Source organism: Mesitornis unicolor, unplaced genomic scaffold (genome assembly GCF_000695765.1).
Source record: "Mesitornis unicolor isolate BGI_N332 unplaced genomic scaffold, ASM69576v1 scaffold28282, whole genome shotgun sequence".
Lineage (NCBI taxonomy): Eukaryota > Metazoa > Chordata > Aves > Mesitornithiformes > Mesitornithidae > Mesitornis > Mesitornis unicolor.
Genome location: NW_010168961.1, coordinates 22,078 through 44,558, shown reverse-complemented (window position 1 = coordinate 44,558; position 22,481 = coordinate 22,078). Strand labels below are relative to the sequence as shown.

Genomic DNA, 22,481 nt, shown 5'->3' with positions numbered 1-22,481 from the left:
ATTCCTGCAGCACAAAATAGGTGAAATCAGCTGATGAGGGTGTCCTGAGAGATCTCACTTGTCCCCTGTGTGATCTCCCAGCTGAAGCAGCACGTCTGCTGTTTTGTAATGAGTTCGGCCACCTCGATGTGCTCTTGAATTCCCAGTTGCTCAAGTCTTGAGTAATGACTGTGGCAAACAGATCCTTTGCTATCTTTGTTTAGCTAAGAGATTAAAGCATTCATTAACTGTTGCGAGTTCTCCTTGCATGCACTGATACTGCCTCCATCTCAGACTGGATTGCAATGTCTCCCTAAATTAGGCCAAACTGAGGAGCATATGTGAGCACCAGCCAGTAATAAAATGAGTGTGAATGATTAATTAGATGTACGAGACACATGAGGCTTATGTAGCTCCAACTGTTCTCTGTTGGCCACTCTGGCTTCTGATCTGCAATTCAAGCATGTTCATTTGGGTTTATAATATCCAATAAGTCTCTGTCCCGAGACAGTTGTCTTTTGTTTCCTATGCACCACCTTGACAGGTGAGATCAGCTTCTGCTGATAGGTCCAATTTATACAAACTTTACCTTCAGGATATAGTATAAGACTCTCTTTATTTTTTCTGTTGTGCTTTTTAAAGCTAAGTGACTTTCATAAGCTTCTGGTAAAGCTCTAATTAGTGGGAGGGGTATATTTAAGTTACTGCAGTTCAGGCAGGTGATGTGGAGACACACACAAACAGAGCTGCAGATGTTGGAAACAGTCTTTCTCCTTGTTTCCATCATTTTAAGTGTATGGGCTCCTAGCAGTGTGCTTTACCTTAGGAAGTTCCAGCCATTTAATTAAATGACAATAAATTACAGCTTAGATAGCTGTGTGCAGAGAACATAAAATCGCTGGTTCAGTTCACTTCATTATGGAAAGGAACAATACAACTTTAAGTTATTGTCTAGCTTTTGAAAGTAGGTAACTTAAATCTAATCCATTTTAGTGAGTTAGCAGAGAAGTGGTAGGAGTCCAATTCAGTAAGACTGGCAATGATTCATGACTTGAAAATAAGGTCATTGTTTTAGCAGTCCAACATAGGCAATCATGCTTTTAAATCCTGAGTTTCCGATTCTTTCCTTCTATCCGGCCATCCGTCTATCGTAATCTGACCTGAAATATGAAATAGTAGTGCTTTGGGGTGCTGTGATGCTGCACTGCCTTCAGATCAGTAACCTATAACAGGAAGGTTCTTTGTCCCATTAGTAATCTTCTCAGCTCTCCAGTCATACAGATCAATCTCTTTGACGTGCTTGCTTTTCTTTTTCCTTCCTTTCCTTTTTTCTTTTTTTCTGGTGGAGCTGAACAGGGATTTTAAAATTATGCCAAGATCATATCTTATTCAAGACATGTTAAAGCTATTTCAGGTATAGTCAGTCTTTTGCAGAGTTCCACTAATTATATTTTAGTGGTTCATCTGTGCAGAGATTACTTTGCTATGGTTTCATTTCATAATTTATAGTAAATAATTTTTGTGCTGCTCTTCCACATTTAATTTACCTCGTTATAGAGATTTTGTGATGTGTTCAGAAGTGAAAATAATTGTAGAGGGCCAAATTAATCCCAAATGTAGCTTCACAGAACTGACAGGAATTGTGATACAGACTTTTGATCCATTAGTAAACAGTAAATTTTATTTACTATTTGTGTGGGCTTACTTCTAGGGCTTTTAACAGAAGATCTAGAAGCTGCTGTGCAAATCCTACATTAATACACAATGTACAAGAGAATCCATAAGGAGCTGGTGGTGTTTACAGCTATTGTCAAGTGTCGCATAGGTTCTTTAAAGGAGGAAGTCGAAATAGTGCAATGCCATAGCTTTGCAGGATTTTTTCATGAAGCTAACCCCATTCATGCAGGATGTCATAGACAAAAACTGTGATAGCACTGAGAGCATTGGTCTAGTGCAGACATGCCAGAGGACTGTCTAATCTGGGTGCATGCATGGACTCCACGGTATATTTTTTTACTTGCATCTAGACCAGCAAGGCAGCCCAAGAAACTGAGCAGAGCGGTGTTAAGACTGGTTGCGAATGTTTGTCTGCATTTAAAGGCTGTGGGTCCACAATGAAGATGAGTTCTGTTAAATAGATATTTGTAAGATACTAACAATATTTCACTCAAGATTTTCCTCAGCAATTTGTAGTTTTATTTGAATCCTGAGATTCTGTAGGTCAGGTGGCTTGCATCAGATTCCCTGCTTCTACTTATGATTTGAATGGCATCACCATGACTGCTGAGGAAAAGAACTTTAAATCCACTTTTTAAACATACAAAAGCCATGATGGTAATAAAATAAAATTTTCCAAATTGTCTGTAGTAAATTTAAGTCAGCCTCTTGGGGCATTACTTGATCCACTCAAATGCAGACAGTACAACCTTAGACATCACAGACAATATTGCCTTAAAACAGTGAAGCTGAACTAGAAGGAAACCTTTGTGTAGGGATGGAAATTGGAGAGGTTATATGGAGAGATCAGGAGAGTTTGCCTGTGAAGTCATGGAGGATGTGGCGGCTGGAGGGGATGAGGTAGAGCAGGCTTCTTCAACAAACGCAGCAGTGCAGTACCTGGCAAAGTGCACTAAGTGGTCTTAGGAGGAAGACACAGGAGCCCCAGAGAAGTTTTGTTTTGGCATATGAAAGGACTTGTTAGCTAGGAACAAAACCAGCCCTGTTGTGGCAGTGCATTATGCAGAAAAATGTCAGGAGGCAGGAGAAGTGCTAGGAGGAAAGCCTGAGAGGCTGCCTTAAAACGTAAGCTCCTAGATCTGCATAGAAGCTGTGGAGGTGGATTTATGAACACTGAAAGACATGTAGGTTTTGAACTTGAAATGCTCAAGATCAGTTCCATTCTGTATTAACCAACACAGAGAATAGGGGATATCAAGACCATAGCAGATCCTACACAGAGCAGACTATGAGCTAGCTTAGTGCTGCACAGCCAGAAACAGCCAGGCTACCTACAGCTGTGCTGCTGGGCTTGCTCATCTGTTCAAAAAGATGAGGCAAAAGAAATTGCCATTTCTGAAGTTCAGAAAAGAGTGGCTGATATATTTCTTTTCCTGCTTCACAGAGAACCAGAAGGAAACAGTGGTTCAGCGCTGGCTCAGAAGGAGGTCTGCTTTGTCTGCCGACTTCATTGCCATGACTTCAGGCATGCCCTGTTTTTCTAGATAAGCAGCTAAACTTTCAATCCTCGCTGCTGAATATTTTTGCCCATTACTTCTTGTGGACAGAATTACTCCTCAGGGGTAGTGGGGAGGAGAAATAGAGCCAACTTATCCTGAACCTCATGCCAATAAATGTGAAATGTTACTAGAATTCAGGAAAGCCTGTGTGGGTGATGAATTCAGAACCAATTTTACAGGGGGAAAATTTGCTGGAATAAAAATAAACTCCTACAGTACTTTCCAAAACTACTTCCAGCTTTCCTTTTATAAAAGCTCTGAAGCTGTCATGTACCACTCTCAGTGATTAATGATTCTGGGATAGCTGATATGTGGGTGACGAATTAGTAATCAGCTTTAGGCTTACACAGACATCCAGCCTCTTTCCATTTCATGTCCTACACCATCCAAGTACAAATTGCTTCCAAAAACGTTTGTGACACGTGACGGCTTAAATGCTTTGGGAAGAAAGTTGAGAGCCAAGCTTTCCCTAAACCGTGGGGATGAAATTTATTTCTAAGCTTGCAGGTGCTGAGCTGTAGGGAAGTTCCCATGTACAGTCCAGGTAGATGCTCCGCTGCCTTTGCTTGGGTTTGTCTCTAGCTGGTGGTGGGTAAGGAGTAGGGGTTTTTGTTCAGTCTTAATTGGTTCCCATCATTCCTCTTGTGGGCCCACTAACTTTTACACTTTATGGATTTCATTATATAGATTTAAAGGGAAAATATATCGCCTGCCAGCAATGCTATGCCTGCCAATTGAATAAAAAGCACGTTATCCTTTCAGAATATTATGACTGTATCCTTCCTTATTTACTGCGGCCCATGGATCAGCCAGCAGGGATTGGGAAGAAGTTGCATAGGTAGGCCAAACCTGGTCAGTCATCCAGGGATGGAAAACAAGTGGAAAAATTGTCTTTGAGCTGAAAAAAGTTATGCATAAAGTATCGGTGACAGAATGAAATCAGCAGCTTGGCTGATGCAGGGAGGTAACGCATTCAGATGGAGTTCTCCCTAGACTGGCACTGAAAAACAGAATAAAAAGCCATGGCAAGAAAGCTCTTATACTAACTCTAGTTTATAAAGAATTTAAATTTATTTTTATATTAATAGAAAATGTTTTTACTTTAAAAATGAATGGAAATTAGCTTAGACTATGTTCTTATTTGGAATCAAAATCAGATGAACATCTGTAAATAAAGGGTACAATTATTCAGCAGTAGTTTAAAGTGGGAAGGGATGAGGTCTGTTCTTATGACACAGGGATCACTGTTGTTTTCCAATATACTTGTTATGAAATGTGTTTGACAAATACATTGTAAAGAAAGTTAGGTTATTATTTCTTGTTAAACCCTTTAATCTGTCACAGTCGCAGTACTGCCTCAGCTCTAAATTCTAACTGCTAATTTTTAAATAAGTAATTCCCTACATAGCTAGGTAAGAAAAAGTACCCAAACAACAAACAGTGAGCTCTGTTTAATAATATGAGTGATCTGGGAGATGAAGGTGAATATAGATTAAATTTGCCACTGGTTGCAAATGAAAACATTAAAAATAATAGTGGAGACAGAGCAAGATCAGGAGAATAAAAATGATTTCCAGAACCCTGCAACCAGCTTGGACAAATGAAAAATGTTTCCTCAGGGAGGTATAGCTCTATATCCCACAGTAATGTGAAGATAAAACAAGCAAATGGTGAGACATGAGGTTGCTGTGAGAGATGCCAATGAGAAAGGCCAGATCTTGGTTTTATGGTGCAGAAAGAAAGTAGTTCGTCTTTATAAGGCTTTGATAGTTAAACATTTCAATAAGGATGCTTTTTTACAAACTAAAGTACGGGTTCAAAGAACAGTTCTCACTAGGGTTACTTGGGAGTGATTGATTCTTCTGGAGCGATTTATTGTTACTAAAACTTAACTTAGTTAAGAATGGACTAACAAGGACACAATTCAATCATGCAAATATTTCATAGAGAAGACAACAAGGTTCAAGAGGAATTATTTAGGACATCGAGCAAGAGCATAAGTAGAAGTAATGAGAGATAATTAAGAAGCAGAAATTGCATACGTCATATAATTAAATGCTTTCTTACAAAGGGAGATGGCAAGCTGTAGAATAATCTAAAGAAAAGTGGAGAGAGCTCTGTACAGTTTGAGATATGAAAAATAGTCTGGATCAAGCATATACAGGCTTTTTTAACGAATTAAGAAATTGAGAAGAAAAAGAGTACAGGGTGAATTAATGGATAACAATGTCACTATTTCTTTATGCATTTCTGTATTCACTTACTATCTGTGCCTAGGCAAGGAGAGAAAGAAATACATCTGTGACAAAAAAGATAGAACGACAGAATTAGCTTGTGTTTCTTTTCTCAAAGGCTAATTTTCTTTCATGGCCTCTAACAGGCAGCAATGGTGTTAATCCCAAGTGGTTTCAAAGGAAAAGCAAAATGGGAGTTTGTCTGAAGTATTTGTTCTCCCTTGTGCTTTATTCAAGAGAGAAGAAATTCTGGGATCTGTGTTTCTAAGGGTCCAAACTAGATCAGTCTTATCTCAGCCAGCATCATAGACTCTGCGACTAATTTAAATGTTCCAAGCACAACAATAATGCAGGGTTGAAAGCAATGAAATTCAGCTTCTTTGCAGGCTTGGTGGTAATTCTGGAATAAAAGCTTCAGAGCTTTTCACTCTGCAGCACTTGTTCATGAAATCTTCTCTCTGTATTTTTTCTGTGCCCTGCACCAACATTGCTTTTCTGTAGAATAGTATAATTTTAAAGCATGATTGAACCTTGATTTCTTTCATTTATGCAAAAAAAGAGCAGAGTTTAAATGACTTAAAGATAGTAATACAGCACATGCTTCAGGAATCTAGTATGTATCTTGTCACCTCCTTCTCTTTTGGAAAAAAACTTCCATGTGATTCTTGCTTACATCTTGTACTGGGAGTTGTACGTTTTACACATTCACATTTCTGGTTATATGTTTGCCTTCTTTTATATTATTTTTTCAGCCTTAGTAACTTATTTATACCCACATGGTTCTAAGTGGAGCACCCAGTAATCTAGTCCTGAGCATTGAAGTGTTAGAGAGGCATCAGAGCTCAGGACATAGTCTTAAGCTTTGAGTGAGCTGCGTGGGGACACAAGCCATTCTGAGTTACCTTTTTCTTTGTTCTTAACTCAGAAACAGTAGTAAACACACACAAAACTCTGCCATTACTTGATAGAGCTAAATTCTAGCCCTCCTTGTCTGCCGCTGCTGATGGTCAGCAAAAGGCAAGAGCCTGTTTTACCTGACAGTTATAGTCATGTGGTTGTACAGGCTTTCCACATTTCATTTGGGATTGTGTCTGTGCTAACAACTCTTTCTGGATCATCAAGACAATAAATTATTATTTTTATAACATTATGTCAGAGCTACATCTCAGTTCCTTTCTTTACTTTCCTGAGTGTGTTCGATTCTGGATTCAGAGCTCTACAGAAATAAAGGCTTGGAAGAGAAACCCTTATGACCTTCTGGGTATCATAGGCCAGCTTTCAGTTTATTGACTTCATTTAAGCAGAGTTAGAAGGGCTTTCCTCTCAAATGGCTGAAGCATATCAGTAGCATTTCACATAGTTCTTAGGAAACCCTGAATCTTTTGGAATCCGGCTTGTTTTCCAGATCTGTCTTTCTCCTTACAGGAAAAAAGAACAAACAAACAAACCCTGGTTTTGTTAAATATTTAACAAATAATATTTATTTGTATGCCTTGACTTAATTGGGGTGGGATTCAGTTTGAAACTAAGTTGTATATGTATATAGCATGTGATGGAATTCAGCTGCCTGATCGCAGCTCTTCCAAATACAATGAAATATCTTGCTTGACCTCCAGTGACCACTCCAGAATGGTGCAAGTTTCCCATAAGCCTATGTCATATTTCCAACTCCATGCACACCTTTTGTCATCTGAGGTGACATGAAGCAGCAATACTTTAGAAACTGGATCCTAGTCTAGATGGCCAAGCTCTCATTTTGATCAGTGGAGACTGATCAAAGTCCCAGTTAACTTTCCTAAACATATGGGAGATGACCTAACATGTCTCATCTGGCCTCCAGCTGCCACTGCAGAAGAGTAAGGCCTGTGTCATGTCTAACAGTTAATGTATATATCTCAAGCATCTTATATCTCTCAAATGTGTGGTCAATTTACCCAAGCCAAGAGATGTCCACAATATGATGAGTTAATTATCTTTCTGGCCTCCAGCCTTGACAACATTACAGAGATCTGCTTAGACTTTACTCAGAACTCACATACCTACCTCACATATGCACCAGGATAGGTCAACACCTTGACATTTTGCCCAGAACTGGTGGGTTCATTACAGGGCTTTAGCTGTGATGCTTTCCTTCAGTCTTAGTGACTGGGGGTTAGTTCTTCCCATTGGACAGCTAGGAGACCTCAGAGACTGTTGGTTGGTTCACTCTTTAGAAATGTTGTGACTCAGAACAGCTCTAGATCCTATTTTTGCCAGCATAGTTCTCCTCATGAGGAATGCAGCTTTTATTAACAGCTACTCTGCTACAAACAAAGCTGAACCAGTAAACCTGCATTTGCAAAAAGGCCTATTTTGCTTGGGAAAGCAAGGGCTGGAATAACCTACAGGGACAAAAGCACTGGTTTTCCTTGGATTAACGGCATCCACATTAGACACTGTTTGCCCATTCAGTGCACTGACAAGCTGCGTGCAGAACAGGCAGGGTGGTGAGGATGCTGAAGGCGTTTGATGACACAAAGTGCATCTGGAGATTCAAATCAATAACATGAGTAGAGCACCTTGGCATTTTTATCATAGTAAATGACAAAGCCAGCTGGAGGCTTGCTGCACTGACACCACTGACACTACCAGATTTCTGAGAGGTAGAAAACGCCTGCTCAAAAAATGCTTCCCAGAAGTTGCCTGCTCTGAAACAGTGTATCTTGTTATTTCCCTGCATTAAACTGAGAAAAACTTCATTTCTTTTTTCGTTGCTTTGCCATTGACCCCTGTGTCAGTGACCTCTGTCAGAGTATGCTTTCTCTGTTTATGTATATACCTGGATGCATGCATGAGATAGGAAAGAAGTTAGGAATAGAAATGAAGTTGCTCATAGAGAAGAGAGGGAAAAAAATTGGGTCAGAAAATGTAATAAAACAGAACTTATCTTGCCGAGAAGCAGATAAATGTTTCCAAATTTTAGGTGAAAAAAGAAGTCATTTGGGGAAAAGTACCTGATTTGTACAATCACTTCTGGCTGGTTGCTTTTCTGTTTTGTTTTGCCTATAGCAGACAGTGCAGGGTGCACCATAGTGCAATATAGTGGCTTATCTTATTTTGTAATTATTATTTAATTACTGCAAATGTCGTTTTCTTTTGACTTTTCTTTGAAGTAATTTGAAAATGTTTTGTGGCAAGAAAATGAGAAGCTTAGTAGCAGAGTAGCAAAGAGGTGCTCAGTGCTTTGGGATATGCAGAGCTCAAAGGAAAACCAAGGAAGGGTCTTCAGGGCCACGTTAGGATTTATGAAGTAACAGCACAACCGCCCATTCACACGGCAATCCCGTTTGTCCTCAAGGTTCATATATCATATTAATCTGTTTTTGAAGGAACTTCTTCCTTTGTAATATCATTGTCTTAGTGCTGATTATTTTCTCAGCTCTTTAAATTTAGAATTAGCCCAGAGGATGTTATCTTTTTCTAAGGCACAGGCTGTATTTGTTAATTAAGCTGCAGCTTACAAAGACGGGGTTTAGCCTTTCTCTGCTAAGTTACACAGGGCCTCAGAGAAAGTGAAAGACAGTGTGGCAGCAATGGTGGCTTTTCCACATTTCTTACTAGTTTTAATTTAGTCAAGAGGCAGCTAGTAATTTATGCAGGTTACTGGGGTGCAAGGCTGATTTCTTCTGTGGGCTTTTTTCTAATCCTTCTTTATTGGATAATAATCAAATCTACCTCGTGTCTACACTTACTATACAAACATTTTGCTTTGTAGCTGTGAAGGCTTTTTCTAGCCATTTGCTATAGTGATGTAAATTTTAAAGATATAAGGACATGTCAATATTAAACATTAAGGAATGTTTTGTAGTCCTTTCTTCACTGTGTAGAAGATAAATTCTCACGGCAGTGCGTGTAAGAGAAAGACACAAGATGAAGGTAAAGGATCGGAATATTGAGAGTTAAAGATACTGGACAAAGTGAAGTCTTTTTTTTTTTTATTCAAGGGCAGTAGCTGAAATGAGAGCCTTTCTAAACCCTGGGTTTCTTTTTTTTTCATTGAAGAAGGGAAAGAAAGCAACTGAGATTTTAAAATGTCCAGGAAATTAATTTGAGAGGAAGAAAGGAAGTTATTTATAGAGGAGGAAAGATGGCATTAGTTAATGTAAGTTACCTTTGATAATTTTTTTTTTGTCAAGTTGGTTGAAAATGAAAAATGGGAAAAGGAGAACAGCAGCTGGAGCTATCGAATATTCAGGAGCCATCAATCTGTTTCACTCTAGGACAAAAGATGGAAAAGTGTCTGCATGTCTAACATGATAAGAAACTGATGACACGATTTACGTTTGAGGCAACAGTCAACTAAAAAGAAAATTTGATGTCACTTAAGAAGAGGTTAGTTTTAAAAAGCGCATTCTTTAAAAAATCATAGAACTTCCCTTAAAATTCGTGTAAATAAGACCCAATTCATATTGGCTGCTAAATTATGTAGTTTAATATATGGCAAATTTTGAAGTAGTTAGACCTTTTGTAACACTAACAAAGAATCCATCCTTAAGGAGAGTTGTGGATGCTTAGTAATGATCAAGGGAGAAAACTCATTAGGATCATATAATTCTTGTGGAAAAATTAAATGAATTGAATCCATTATTTCCCAGCTACAGCTAGTATATTTCAAATCAAATTACACAGAAGAAAACCTATCTGTGTGGGTTTCTGTCAGTAAATATCAGTACTTGCTTGGGTTTGGAAAATAAAATTGGAGTGAAAAATGGAACAAAGCCATAACAGATACATGTCTGTATTATTTTTTTCAGTATTGAATTACAGATGTGGAGAGAAGTAAATTCAAAGTATTATTTCCTCTCTCTCACTCCCCCTCATTCTTAAATATTTTTGTCACCTTCTGCCTGACTTCAGAGAAAATAGCATTTCAAAAATAAAATGCTTTTTAAAATATATAAACAGGCAGTTGTAACCGAGTTCCTTAAAAACATCAGTCGTTATCAGGGTCAAGTGGGCAGGTCATTCTCCAAGAAAATTGTTTAGTCATGGCTTCTTTGAATTTGAATAAAGCCCAGGGAGTCGGCTTCTAAATTAAACTCAATTTATTTTTTTTTTGGTAGACCAAAATCATTAGAGATCCTCATCAGGTGTTTTGTGTTGCATCAGGAGGCAGGGGAGAGCAGCTGAGAAGTGGAGGATGTGATCTGTCTTGAGGAGTGCTCAGCTGAAGTCTTTTGATAGCTTGATGGCATAACAGTGCCTCTGCAGATGGAGAGATGGGGAAATTGTGGAATTTGGAGTGGCCTGCTTGCCTTTCCTTGGCAAGGGAATATGAAGTAGAAAAATGTTATCTGTAAAGCAGAGGGGAAAAAATCCCAACACCACCCAACAACCAGAACCAGAACTGAGATCTCTAGCTGGAGATCAGGTGACTGCAGTTTAAATTACCTCTAGCAATCTGGCTGCTGATTGCTACTATTCATGAAAAGTGACTTTGTTTTAGTTCTGAAAGATCCCAGAGCAACTGCTCTGCCCCGAGTTTTGTTCTCTGAACCGCTAAAATGTTCTCTTTCTTGATTTTTTCTCTTGAACCTCTCCTCCCATTCACCTCTTTCAGTGTGTATTTAGCTACATTCAAAGGGATAGCAAGGAAGGAATTTTCTGTGTGTGTTTCCTACAGCCACAGCACTATTGCAAAGTGCTGTCCTTAGATTTTGGGAGGAGTCAGCTGATGGAGGAAGGTCAGTTGTTTGAAGGCTAGATAATGTGCCAGTGTTGCTAGCAGTGTACAAGGAGCAACCCAAAGGTGCAGTGACAGTTTTACCTGACTTTTTCTTGATTCATCTCTTGCACTTCGGGATACTCTGCCCTGTTAAACAATCACACAGCAATCAGCTTGGATTCTTTCCCTGGCAGGTGAACGTCAGACCAAGCCTGTTTCAAATGCAAACAGTGCTGCCTTGATCTGTGCCGTTGTTGTCTGCAGGTGTGTGGTGGGGCACAGCACTTGTCACTATACCCAGTCCTATCAGGGCAGCTCAAAGGCGAGCAGAACCGCACGGATGCAGCCACCCTCTCTGTGACCTCTGTAGCCCGTTCCCTACAATCTGGGCTCCTCTGCCCCCTGCCCTTTGCAGCTGCTGCTGACCTCAGCTTTCGAAACTAGCCCTGATGTGGTCCCTGGTTAGGCAGTATGCTGCTGGGATGATTTATAAAGCCTGACATTTTACAGGAATCTCTCTCTATACTATATTTCCGTGCTTGAGATAATGAAGATCATTGTGCTGTGCCTCAGCAGTTGAGCTGATAAGTTCTTCTTCAAGAATGACACTCTGCTCCTCCTTTTTTTTCATTAACCATATACCCTTTTTTGTCTGAAACAACTAAAATCTGTTGCTCTTCAAGTTACAGTGGTGCTTATCTATGCATTGAGAAGAGAAGAGCTTGATTACAGTTAGGATGCCGATTGCTTGGACTGGTATTTAAGGCTACATTTCTTTCTCCTTCCTGATTTTTAAGAGACTGTTCAATTTACTGTTACTTGTAATCCTTGATTGCAGTTTTAGTGTAGTCCTAGATCAATAGAGATGGGCTTTCAAATGGACAGTGTACATTATAAATCCTGTGTTAACAATATGGTGCTCTGTCCTAGGAAAATGCCTGTTAGTTTCACTGCTGTTTAACGGCATTCTTATTCTGGCTGTTGAATCCCATCTATCTAAATCCCACGTATATTTTAAGTCAGATGTACTGTGGAGGCTTAGCAATAGTAACATTGTTTGCACAGTGCTGACAATATGTACTGATTCAAGTAGTGAGCGCATCTTTTGATGCTGTGTAGTGTTAACGATAGCAATAATAAGCTTTGCAGTTGACCACACCATTTGCCTTGAAGGATCATTTCAGATAACAAAACCTGGAGATTTGTTGTGCAAGAACTGGTTGCTCACGCATACAAGCACTGTTGTTCTTCCCAGTGGAGAAGTTACTTATTGCTAGGACACCAGCTTTCTCTCCTATCACAGGGGTATGTTGTTGATAATGCCTGTGGAAAGCCCCGTATTTCTAGACACATACTGTGAATAATCAAATTCTGAGAAACTACTTTATTCTGAGGCAGGTTAAATTACAACTTGAAATATAAATGCAGCTGCCTGTGTAATGCTCTGGGTTCACTGGTTCCAAACATTTTAAGATACCTTTTTATTTTTTACTGCATTTTCATTTGCATCCTGTCACTGGATTGCCTGTAAGCTGTCAGATAAACTTGCTGCCTAAAATGCTGATAACACGGTTAAAATTACTGATATTTTCGTATGCCCCATGTTGTGCTTTCTGATTGTATACTCTGTTACCAACACAAAGGTTTTTGCAGAATTATAAGCTAAGCACTAAGTGACATATGCTAGCAAGATACTTGTTCCATAATTTTACATGATTAAGTTTCTTGTGTATTCTTCTAAAGCCTCTCATACTTCCAATGAGTAACTGTAATGTTGCTTTAGGCATAACCTTACAGCTGTTCAGAAGCTATCAAAAAACTCTCCACCCACCACCATCAGCTTATGGCTGAGCCTGGTTAATAGATTGGCTCTGATCTCGAGTAGCCGCCGTAAGATGGAATATCTGGAATATTGCTCAGTAATCTGAACTGGAAAATTAAAGAGAGTTTGCAGCTGCGTGATGGAAGAGATCGGAAAGACTTGTTATTATAAAAATCCTGTTCTGCCTATACTGCTACAGGAAATGCTCCTGGCTCTTCTACAGTAATATGCTTTATGGAACACCTTTAGAAACAATCAGTGCTCCCTAGCATCAGCACAGCTACTTAGGGGTTAAAATCAATAGGAACTTACTGGCTAGAATCCAGTTTCTATGCATTGCTCTGGAAAATGGAAGAGCTAGACTTTTTATCAGATTAAGCCGAGTTAAAGTAGATTGAGGCTTAAGGGTTTTTCCATCAGACTGTAAAATATTAAAGACAGGCAATTTTGCCTCGTTCTTGTATTATTTCATTTCTATTTTCCCAATTCAATATTAAGCTGAATTCTAAGAATTCCTGTTGTTTACTGCAATAGCGCTGCAATTTAGCCAAGAGAATACTGAGAATGTAACATGTTTCTGTGTCTGCCTTAAGTCCAGATTTCATTTGGTACTTTCTATTTGTTTTCATTGCTAGAACGTGGGCATTCATATTTATGATCGTTTTGTGTTTCAGTGCCTCCCAGATGGCTCTGCCCCAAGTGCACATGCTGAATTTTATCTTCTGCCGGATCCTTATGAGGTCAGTCGAAGGAAAACAAGAACAGCTCCAAAAAGCTCTGATCCCACTTACAATGAAATTGTGAGTACCGTTAACTTTCTTCCACCATTTCTTACTTGTTTGATTTTCTTTGCCCACTCTTGAAATAAAATAACAAAACAGCATTTAGAGCTGTTGCAATGAATATGAGGAAAAAGAAGGAACATATCACGAGCTGAACCAAAAATGGGGATGATCTTCTGCTTTGCATCTTTCTGAGAAGTGAAACAGTCTCTTTATGTCTCTCTCTTCAGGAAAGCAGTTGGATTATTCACACTGCTCTATCTTACACCATAACCACAGTTACACCTTAGCTAAATGAAGCCAAGCATCACTGATGATCAGAGGGCTGGAGCACCTGCCTTGTGAGGACTGCCTGAGAGAGTTGGGGTTGTTCAGCCTGGAGAAGAGAAGGCTCCAGGGGGACTTTATTGCAGCCTTCCAGTTCCTGAAGGGGTCCTACAGGAAAGCTGGGGAGGGACTTTTTACAAGGGCAGGGAGCAATAGAATGGGGGCGAATGGTTTTAAGCTGGAAGAGGGTAGAATTAGACTAGGTATTAGGAAGAAATTCTTTACTGAGGGTGATGAGACACTGGCACAGGTTGTTCAGGGAAGTCGTGGATGCCCCCTCCCTGGAAGTGTTCAAGGCCAGGTTGGACAGGGCTTTGAGCAGCCTGGTCTGGTGGGAGGTGTCCCTGCCCACGGCAGCGGGGTTGGACTGGATGATCTTTAAGGTCCCTTCCAACCCAACCCATTCTGTGATTGTACCAAATCCTAGACTGTTTTGAATGCCAATTTATAGAAAAACAAAAAAAAGTACTAATTGAATGGATGATGTTATTCAAATTCCTATTTGAAAATAGACAACCGAATTGGGTGTCACTGTCCTAAATGGTAACACAATAATAAATAGCCCAGTTCTTTTTATGTCTAAATGCTAGCAGTTCACAGCCATATATAATTATTTCACACACCACTGAAGTGCTCATGCCTCTGGGGTGAAAAGAAACATTTGTATGGAGCAACATTGATGGCAGAATGGGAAGTGGCATAAGCTATATTCCTTTGTAAGGGCAGACAAGATTCAAACAGTAGGTGGAATTGGAGATTATAATTATTACATATAACAAATCTCCTAAAGATCTCAAAGCTATTTACCAATGTACTTTTGAGCAGGCCTTAACATGGAAGGCATGGAAAATATTGCCACTCCACCCTGTTTCATAGATAAGATATGATGAAGCTTAAGTTAGTCAGCTGAGACTGAGTCCTTATCTCCTAGCTTCCCAGTCCCAGAATCTTAATATCTTTTCTTTTTCTTTTCCCACATCTATTTGATTACAAAAGGTACCTACTTACACTGATGACTTCTAGCGCTTCTGTAAGTAGGCTTCTCAAGTAGTATGGCTACTAACAGCTGAGACAGATTTCCCTCCCTATGGTACCGCAGAGGAATGACGGGAACTGGGCTTTATTTTTTTGTTACGCTATTTCCTTTGTTTTTTGCAATCAGAGAAGCAATGGAATGAGCCTTGTTAACCTGTCTAAAGAAATTCCTTTACATCTGAAGGATATTTAAAGGAAAGAAATATAATATGATTATATAATAGCATTCATTGTAAAATATCCAAAATGGACTACACACAAGAAGAGCCAGCCACACTGGAAGACAATTGTCTTCCTAATCATCATTAGATCAAGTTGAATGCAAGAACATCCAAAATCCTGTCTGCAATCAGTCAGCAGTCGCTGGGAGGAGATTTAATTGTGGTTAAGGAGCATCCCAGTGCTGTTAAGAGAGATTCCATGAAAACTTTAATATCCTTTACTGAAAACTTACAGCCTTCTTCACAGATGCTCAGTCTTTTTCACCAGGAACTGCTAATCACAGTGGGGACATATGGTTCCCTTGAACTTGGACATTTCAAACCCGATGCTTGTGCTGTTAGCAGCTCTGTTCTTCCATATGTGATATCATTCTGTATGCATTTTCTGTCCAAGGCTGGTAGACTGAGGCAGAAGCTGCCCCAGGGAAGAAAAACTACTAAAAATATAAGTCAGCTGTCTTTTAAGTTAGTTACTGTCCAAAACACTGTGTACAGAAATGTACTAGCCTTTTTTTATGAGTTCATAAGTTTTTATTAAAGCCAAATGGCTGGAAGGAAGCTGTATATTAATTTCTCTGTGTGTTTGAGACTGAGAAAATTCTGAAATGTGCTTCTCTTGGGTATTTTTGGGTTTAGTTTTATACTTTTATTGCTTATGACTGCCTACAGCAAATTATCAGCCTTGCAAAAGTGCATTTTATTTTTTATTTTTACTCGTATGTGTGAGAGTAAAGATGTGAAAGTCCAGGAGGGCTGACAATAGAATGAACTATGCCAACCGTTTTGGAGTTGCTTTTAACAAGAGCTCCTTTTTTCTCTTGTTTCTTTATTTGGATTTTGAAGTTTGTTGCATTCACACTAGTGTAACATTTTATTAAAAAATGGTGGTTGAGAAGAAGAGAAAGAGCACAGAAAAATATAATGTGGTGTGAAGAGAAAAAGACCTACATACCTGCCTATAGACCACTGTTGCGAATAAATAAGAGTTACCTGGGAGGTTCCAGAGTAGTTTAGTGAAAACTAAGAAAGTAAAAAAAAAAAAGAAAAGAAATCTGAATTATAAGTTTAAACTCTTGCCAAGAAAAGTCACAGAGACCAGAACCAGCTGCAGTGGGGTCTTGCTCACATGTGTAGCATTTGCCCCGAGACATGCTTCGAGGTCTCAGTTGTCCTCAGTTTGTCTCCAGAGTGCCTGCACGTGTCCGTGCCCCCAGAATGAGCAAACCTCCAAGACAAAGCTGAGTGTGCATGGCCATAGTGAAGCCAGAATGAGAGGGCACCCCCTTCATCCTTCCTTTGTGGTGCAGCCAAATGTGAGCAAACGCATCTGGTCCGTAGCTGTCTGTTAGCATTGCTGCAGCTGCCCTCGGAGCAGAGAGGATGCTGGCCTGCAACCACCAGAAGCACAAGCAAGGCTGATGGAGGGGGAGGAGGGGAGCTGCTCCCTCCAGCACAATGCATCAAAGCTAATTTGGACAATTAAGAGGAAATCGAGGAACTTTGCCATGGCTACCTAAGGAGAAGCAACTGTCCCACATTTGCAATAAAAATGTCATTAGACTCCTGTAGGTCAAGAGTACTTCTCTTTTTGGAGCCAGGAATACTTGAATTCCAGCCCTAACTGTCCCACTGGTTTGCTGCGTGGCCATGCATAAGTCACCTCCATTTGATCTAGCTGCATAAATGGGAGACAAATATTCCTACTATACAAGCATTTCAGGATTTAAGTGTTTTGATTATGAAATTCTGGCAGGTGGCATTTGTTTTATCCACATACTAATTCAGCTATCTCCAGACTTCTCTCCCTACATCCTGAAGATACATACTTGCTCCAGCTGAGCATCCAGTACCTTTTTAGAAAGAAGTTATGGGGATCATTTGAAAACCACTCACTCTGTATTGTAAGGTCTGTCATTGCTCTAAGCTTAAACCGTCTTTTTGTCCAAAGATTGAAAGTTGTTCACTACCCCAGTTCATGGCTGTTGTGATCCACTGTACTGAAGATTTCTTAGCTCTTGCAGCTTATGTGTACACTTTCTGGTGATTTAAAGCAACAGCTGAAGATTATTTATTTAATGTAGTGGCAAAGAAACAAGGCACCTTTCTATGGTAATGTTAGTGTCACTTCAGTAATTAAATGATAGATTTATTCTAAATTATATTATCACTTACTGGTCATTTTCTGATTTTCTTAATCATTTCAGTTTGATTTTGGTGGGGAGGTGCCATTGAGGGACAGATAAGCTGGAATTTTTAATTCACTTACAGCTTGGTAAAATAGGCACAGTAAACATCAAAACAAAAAAGCACCAGGTGTGGCTTTTATAACAGCTGTTCCATACTATAGTTTCCAAAGATTTCTGAAAGGAGAAGGAAATATTACTTGTGGTAAGACCTCTCTAATAAAGGCCAGTTAAAAAGAGTGAGGGGGACAGTTTTTCCTTCCCCCACAACCTATGTCAGTGATCGTTCATCCTCACAGCACTGACTATTGCCCTGCACCAGAGAGCTTGGTGTCCTGTCTGCTGGTGCTTGCTGCCAGAGCAGCCTGATGTCCTGTTTGGCACTCACTGCAACACTGCTGCAGCTTGCACTGCAGACAGAATCACTCTGTGGTACCGCAGGGACAACCGAGGCCAGATAGGGATGTCTGGAAGAACCACAAATTTTGTGCCTCCTGGGTCCACCTGTGAAGTTCAAAACCCCCTTTCTGTTGCTGCTGAGCATGAGGAACATTGCTGGGGCTGAGCCTTTATAAACTCTGTGCCTGTCTGAAGGACATCTTCCATGGCCATTTCTGCTTCTCACAGTTGGAGGTGCAGAGAGCCCAGCTGGAGGGGTCTCAGTCTGACTTTTCCTCATCGGTGCCATGTGTATAGACCACGTTCAGGTTGCGCAGTACATCCAAGCAGGTTGCATGGCAAGCTCATTTTAGGCAATTTCACTTTCCCATTCTCCTGAAGTGACAGTATGTCACCGCGTTTGCTTTTTAAACTGCACAGAGAGATTAAAATTTAAAGCATTTTCCTTTGCAACTCAAATAGCAAAAACATTTCCAGCCATACAAATTTTAGATTAAATGTACTTCTCTTAACAAAGCTTACCTTTCAGGCCTGAAACTGGCTGAGCATTCTTTCACATTTTATCAACCCACATGCAGTTCACTCAGCAGTTTTTGATTAATGCAGAGACTGAAACAGAGAAATCTGTTCTGAATGCAGCTCATTCTTGTTAGCCTATCACTCCAGATTGGTTTTTTTTAAATTCAGAAAATACACCATTAACATTTCACAGTTAACCTCAGTGTGTTCTCATAGTATTAATGTAATTTCAACAATATTAAAAAAACTATAGGCCTTAGTAATTTTCTAGAGAGATGCAAAGCAAGCTGTCTCATTAAATTTGAGAAGTATTACCAACACTTCTTGAGTAACAGAAACATCCAAATTTAGTCAGTTCCACTTGCTAAATTGAGTCCAATCTCAGAGATGTTCCACATCTACAACTTCTACTGAGTGGGCTGAGCTTTCTGTTATGTTCAATATTTTATGATCTCCTAAAAAAATGCAAGTATTCTTATAGTGGGCACATTTGGATACAGTTAGCATCCAGAATCATGCATAAAGTTATCTGCATTGAAGCAGTAAAATTTATGCAGAAATTTTGAAAGAAAAATGGTCTCTTTTATTATATGGGTTTGCTGGATCTAGAACAGTTATGAAATTTTATGGAAGTCTTGCTTAGAAGAGAATTTATTTTTGCTTTGGCTTGATCATTTTTAATCCTGGTATGTAGTACAAGATATAATCACAAGTACAGCACCGGGAAAAAAATCCTGAGGTATTGGATATTGATGTGATACATCTTCATGAGGCACATCAATGCAACGTAAAGTTGCTTTAAGGCATTACTAAGCAACATGTAACAAATACAATATACTTAGGTTATAAAAAAAAATAAATAGTTTTCCTGGGTTTTTTTCTGATTTGACTGAAAAGCAATGTCATTTATCAAAGCATCTGCTACGGAAACATATTAAAAATGATAATAATCTATACTTTTACAGAATTAGCTACCTTCCATTTTCATGCTACTGTCCATGATAAGTACCCTCCATCTGAATTTCTCCTCCAGAAAATCAATCATATTATCATTCCCTGGTGAAATTCATGGAGGATCTGGTATTTCTTCAAATTTGAGTTCAAAACTCAACTTAAGTTAGAGTTTCAGTCTTTGCAAGAAAAATTACATATACCTATTTTTTTCCTCAAGCATTGCAACACAAGTTTTGAATTTATTTACAAATGCTTGGTAATCAGATTTCACAAGCTTAAGCTGACAGAATCTCTTTTAGATAAACTATGTGAGGTCAAATACATTTCTGAGGTAAATTCACCTGGAGGACAGTGTAAAGCAATTATTACAAAGTTGTAATCATCCTCCTGAATGTTGTATTGAAGTGAGTGTTTTGCCTGTCAGACGGACTCACAAATTCTTACCTTTTTTTTCTGTTTCACTATATATTATTTCAGGTTGTGTATGAAAAAGTCACAGAGCTCAAAGGCCGAATACTAAAGCTTGTTGTGAAAAGCAGAGGAACATTTGTGGGAGCTGTTAACATTCAACTGAGCGGTGTCCAGTTAAATGAAGAAAAGTGGTATCCACTGGGAAACAGTGTCATTTAAATGTTGTCTAAGATAATTCAATTATTTATCCACTAATGTTTCTTTATCCCATTTCCCACGGTACATTTTGTCTCAGTTGCCCTTGAGAATATGCAGTCATCTGCTGATCGCATACTTCAACATTTCTAATCATAAGGCTATTGTCTTAAAATTGCTACCATCTTCCTGCAACAGGTTCCTGTCAGTGTGAGTTGAAGAAATCACATGCTAAGAACTTGTAGCAGCACGCACGAAATTCTTTTGACAGCAATAAAAAAGTTGTTTTGTTCATATTAAATAGTACTGCAAAAATACTAAATTCGGTATGCAGTGGGGCCTAAGTCTTTGCCTGCTGTGTTGAAACAATGCTGATAATAGTGTAATTTATCATCATCTGCTATGACCCCACTGCAGATGATGATTTCACCAGAGAACCATGGGATGGTTCCCTGGGTGCCAATACATTTCAGGCATCTAGCAGATTTCATGTTAAATCTTATACAATCATTATTTTTAAAAAAAAGAACCTGTAAGCTTTGCACTTTACACATTTTGTGCAGTATATGTTGGTATGCTTTTAACTTTTGATATAATGTAACATTTAACAGGATATTAATTTGTCAGTAAGATACGTCATTGTTTCTTTCATTCCAACATCCAAGAATCAGATTTAACTGGTCATTTGTGGGAAGAAAGGAGGAGGGAGAAGCTGAGATTCACAGATAAATAAAACATATTGAATGTGAGCTTTCTGTGTGATATCTATTTAAGATCACGCTATAAGGAATCTTTGTTCACCACATTACCACATTGCATTCTTATGCTGCATCAGGGAATCAAGTCAACACATGCATTGACCTCAGGACTATAAAATGTATATGTGCATATTAAACATGAATGTGAGTGGGTTCCTTTGAGTTCACTGAGGTTAATTATGGACTCTGTTCTTCAAAGCATTTTTACCTTAATTGAGGAAGCACTTGAGCACATCTTTAAACATTTAGCATGGGCACAGCCATAATGAACTATCCATTATTGCTGGCCTCCTACACACACATAGCTGACCGTGAATATACACTTTTCCAGGTCAAAGGGCACATTTTTAAGGGACTGGAGATACCTTGATTTGTGATCTGATCTAATGGAAAATTTTAAGTTACCGTATACTGAGTAGGTCCAACATGTGTCCTGCCCAGTGGAAAAGTGGTAAACAGAGGGATAATAAGGCCAGAAGCAGATAATTGCCACCTTCTCCCAAAGGACACTCACAAATCAGACTTCAGAAGGTAATGTTGTATAAAGCTCCTGGAGTGGGACCAGGGGTGTTATTCAGGAAACTAAAGAGAATGGAGTTTTTCTCAGCATCAAAACAAGACTGTCATTTGGTCAGTTTTCATCTGAGAATAGATACAGTAGATTGCCCGGGGAAATTAAACTCCTCCTCAGGAATGGGAGGTGGGGGAACTCTCCTTGAATATTAATATTATTAGTATTCTTCAGAGCTGAAAAAAGCTATAAAATATTTACCACATGGAAAAGATATTGGCTAGCATACAGATGTGATCACTACAAAGATCAGTAAGTCTACCATTTTAGATTATAGGCTCTCCTGGGTGAGAGTGACTTGTCACTCAAGCACCAACAACATATTGTGGCCAGCTTACAGTGCTATTAAATTTCCTGACCCTACAGTTCAATACTGATTTTAGATTCTTCTTAGTCTACTGTTTTGGTTTCCTTATTATAACTATAATGTAATTTTCTAATGGTGTTCTTTCCTATGACATTTTCTAATAATTGATTACCACATGCCCTGATTTTCCATCTTAGAGCAATATTAACTAAAATAGTATTAAAATGACATGAAATTTAGAAAGCGTTAATATATATATATATAAAATCAGAACTGCAAACATAAGCAATATTGTTTGGTATTAAAGAAAGCTATCATTATAACATCCTTTAAAAATTAAAACAACATGTCTGAGTAACAAATCTGCAATTAACTGGGTAGATACAGTCCTGTGGAAGCTCAACAATGCTTCAGTTTTGTAAGAAGGATGGGAAAAATGCATCTTGTGATCAAGACCTACACTGATAGCTATGTCAGGCTTGTTGTGTCGGTTGTCCTGAGAGATCTTAAGTCACAAAATCAACTCTTGCCTTTTCTAAAATTCTTCCAGTCCACCTCAAAGCATTGTGCTTCCTATTTCCTGAGTTCACAGTAAGATGTATCCTGAGCTCCCTTCTGCTGTGGGGAACGTAGCGCTTTACAAGTCAGTCCATGAATTATTAGTCTATCTTTAGCAGCAGAAGGTTCAATACTAAGCTAAGAAAAGGTACTAATATTAGCATCTGAATTGTCATCATTTTAAGAGCTTTTTTTCCCTCAAAACTATTTTTTCAAATAGCAAAATAACTGTGGACATTAAAGAAGTATAGCCCAATTAGAAGGTGCTGCTATTACAAATGTAAAA

At 38.9% G+C, this 22,481-nt stretch overlaps 1 protein-coding gene across 1 annotated transcript in view; it reads left to right on the top strand.

The window, feature by feature from the left end:
• The window catches only part of LOC104536565 (phosphatidylinositol 4-phosphate 3-kinase C2 domain-containing subunit gamma-like), a gene marked incomplete at its 5' end in the record, with an annotated part of 56,420 nt that extends 36,395 nt beyond the window's left edge, over positions 1-20,025 (top strand). The window contains 2 exons of the mRNA XM_010179219.1: positions 13,650-13,775; positions 19,873-20,025. Coding sequence (XP_010177521.1) covers positions 13,650-13,775; positions 19,873-20,025 — 279 coding nt within the window. The remainder of the gene's footprint in view (positions 1-13,649; positions 13,776-19,872) is intronic.
• Positions 20,026-22,481: the final 2,456 nt, after the last annotated feature.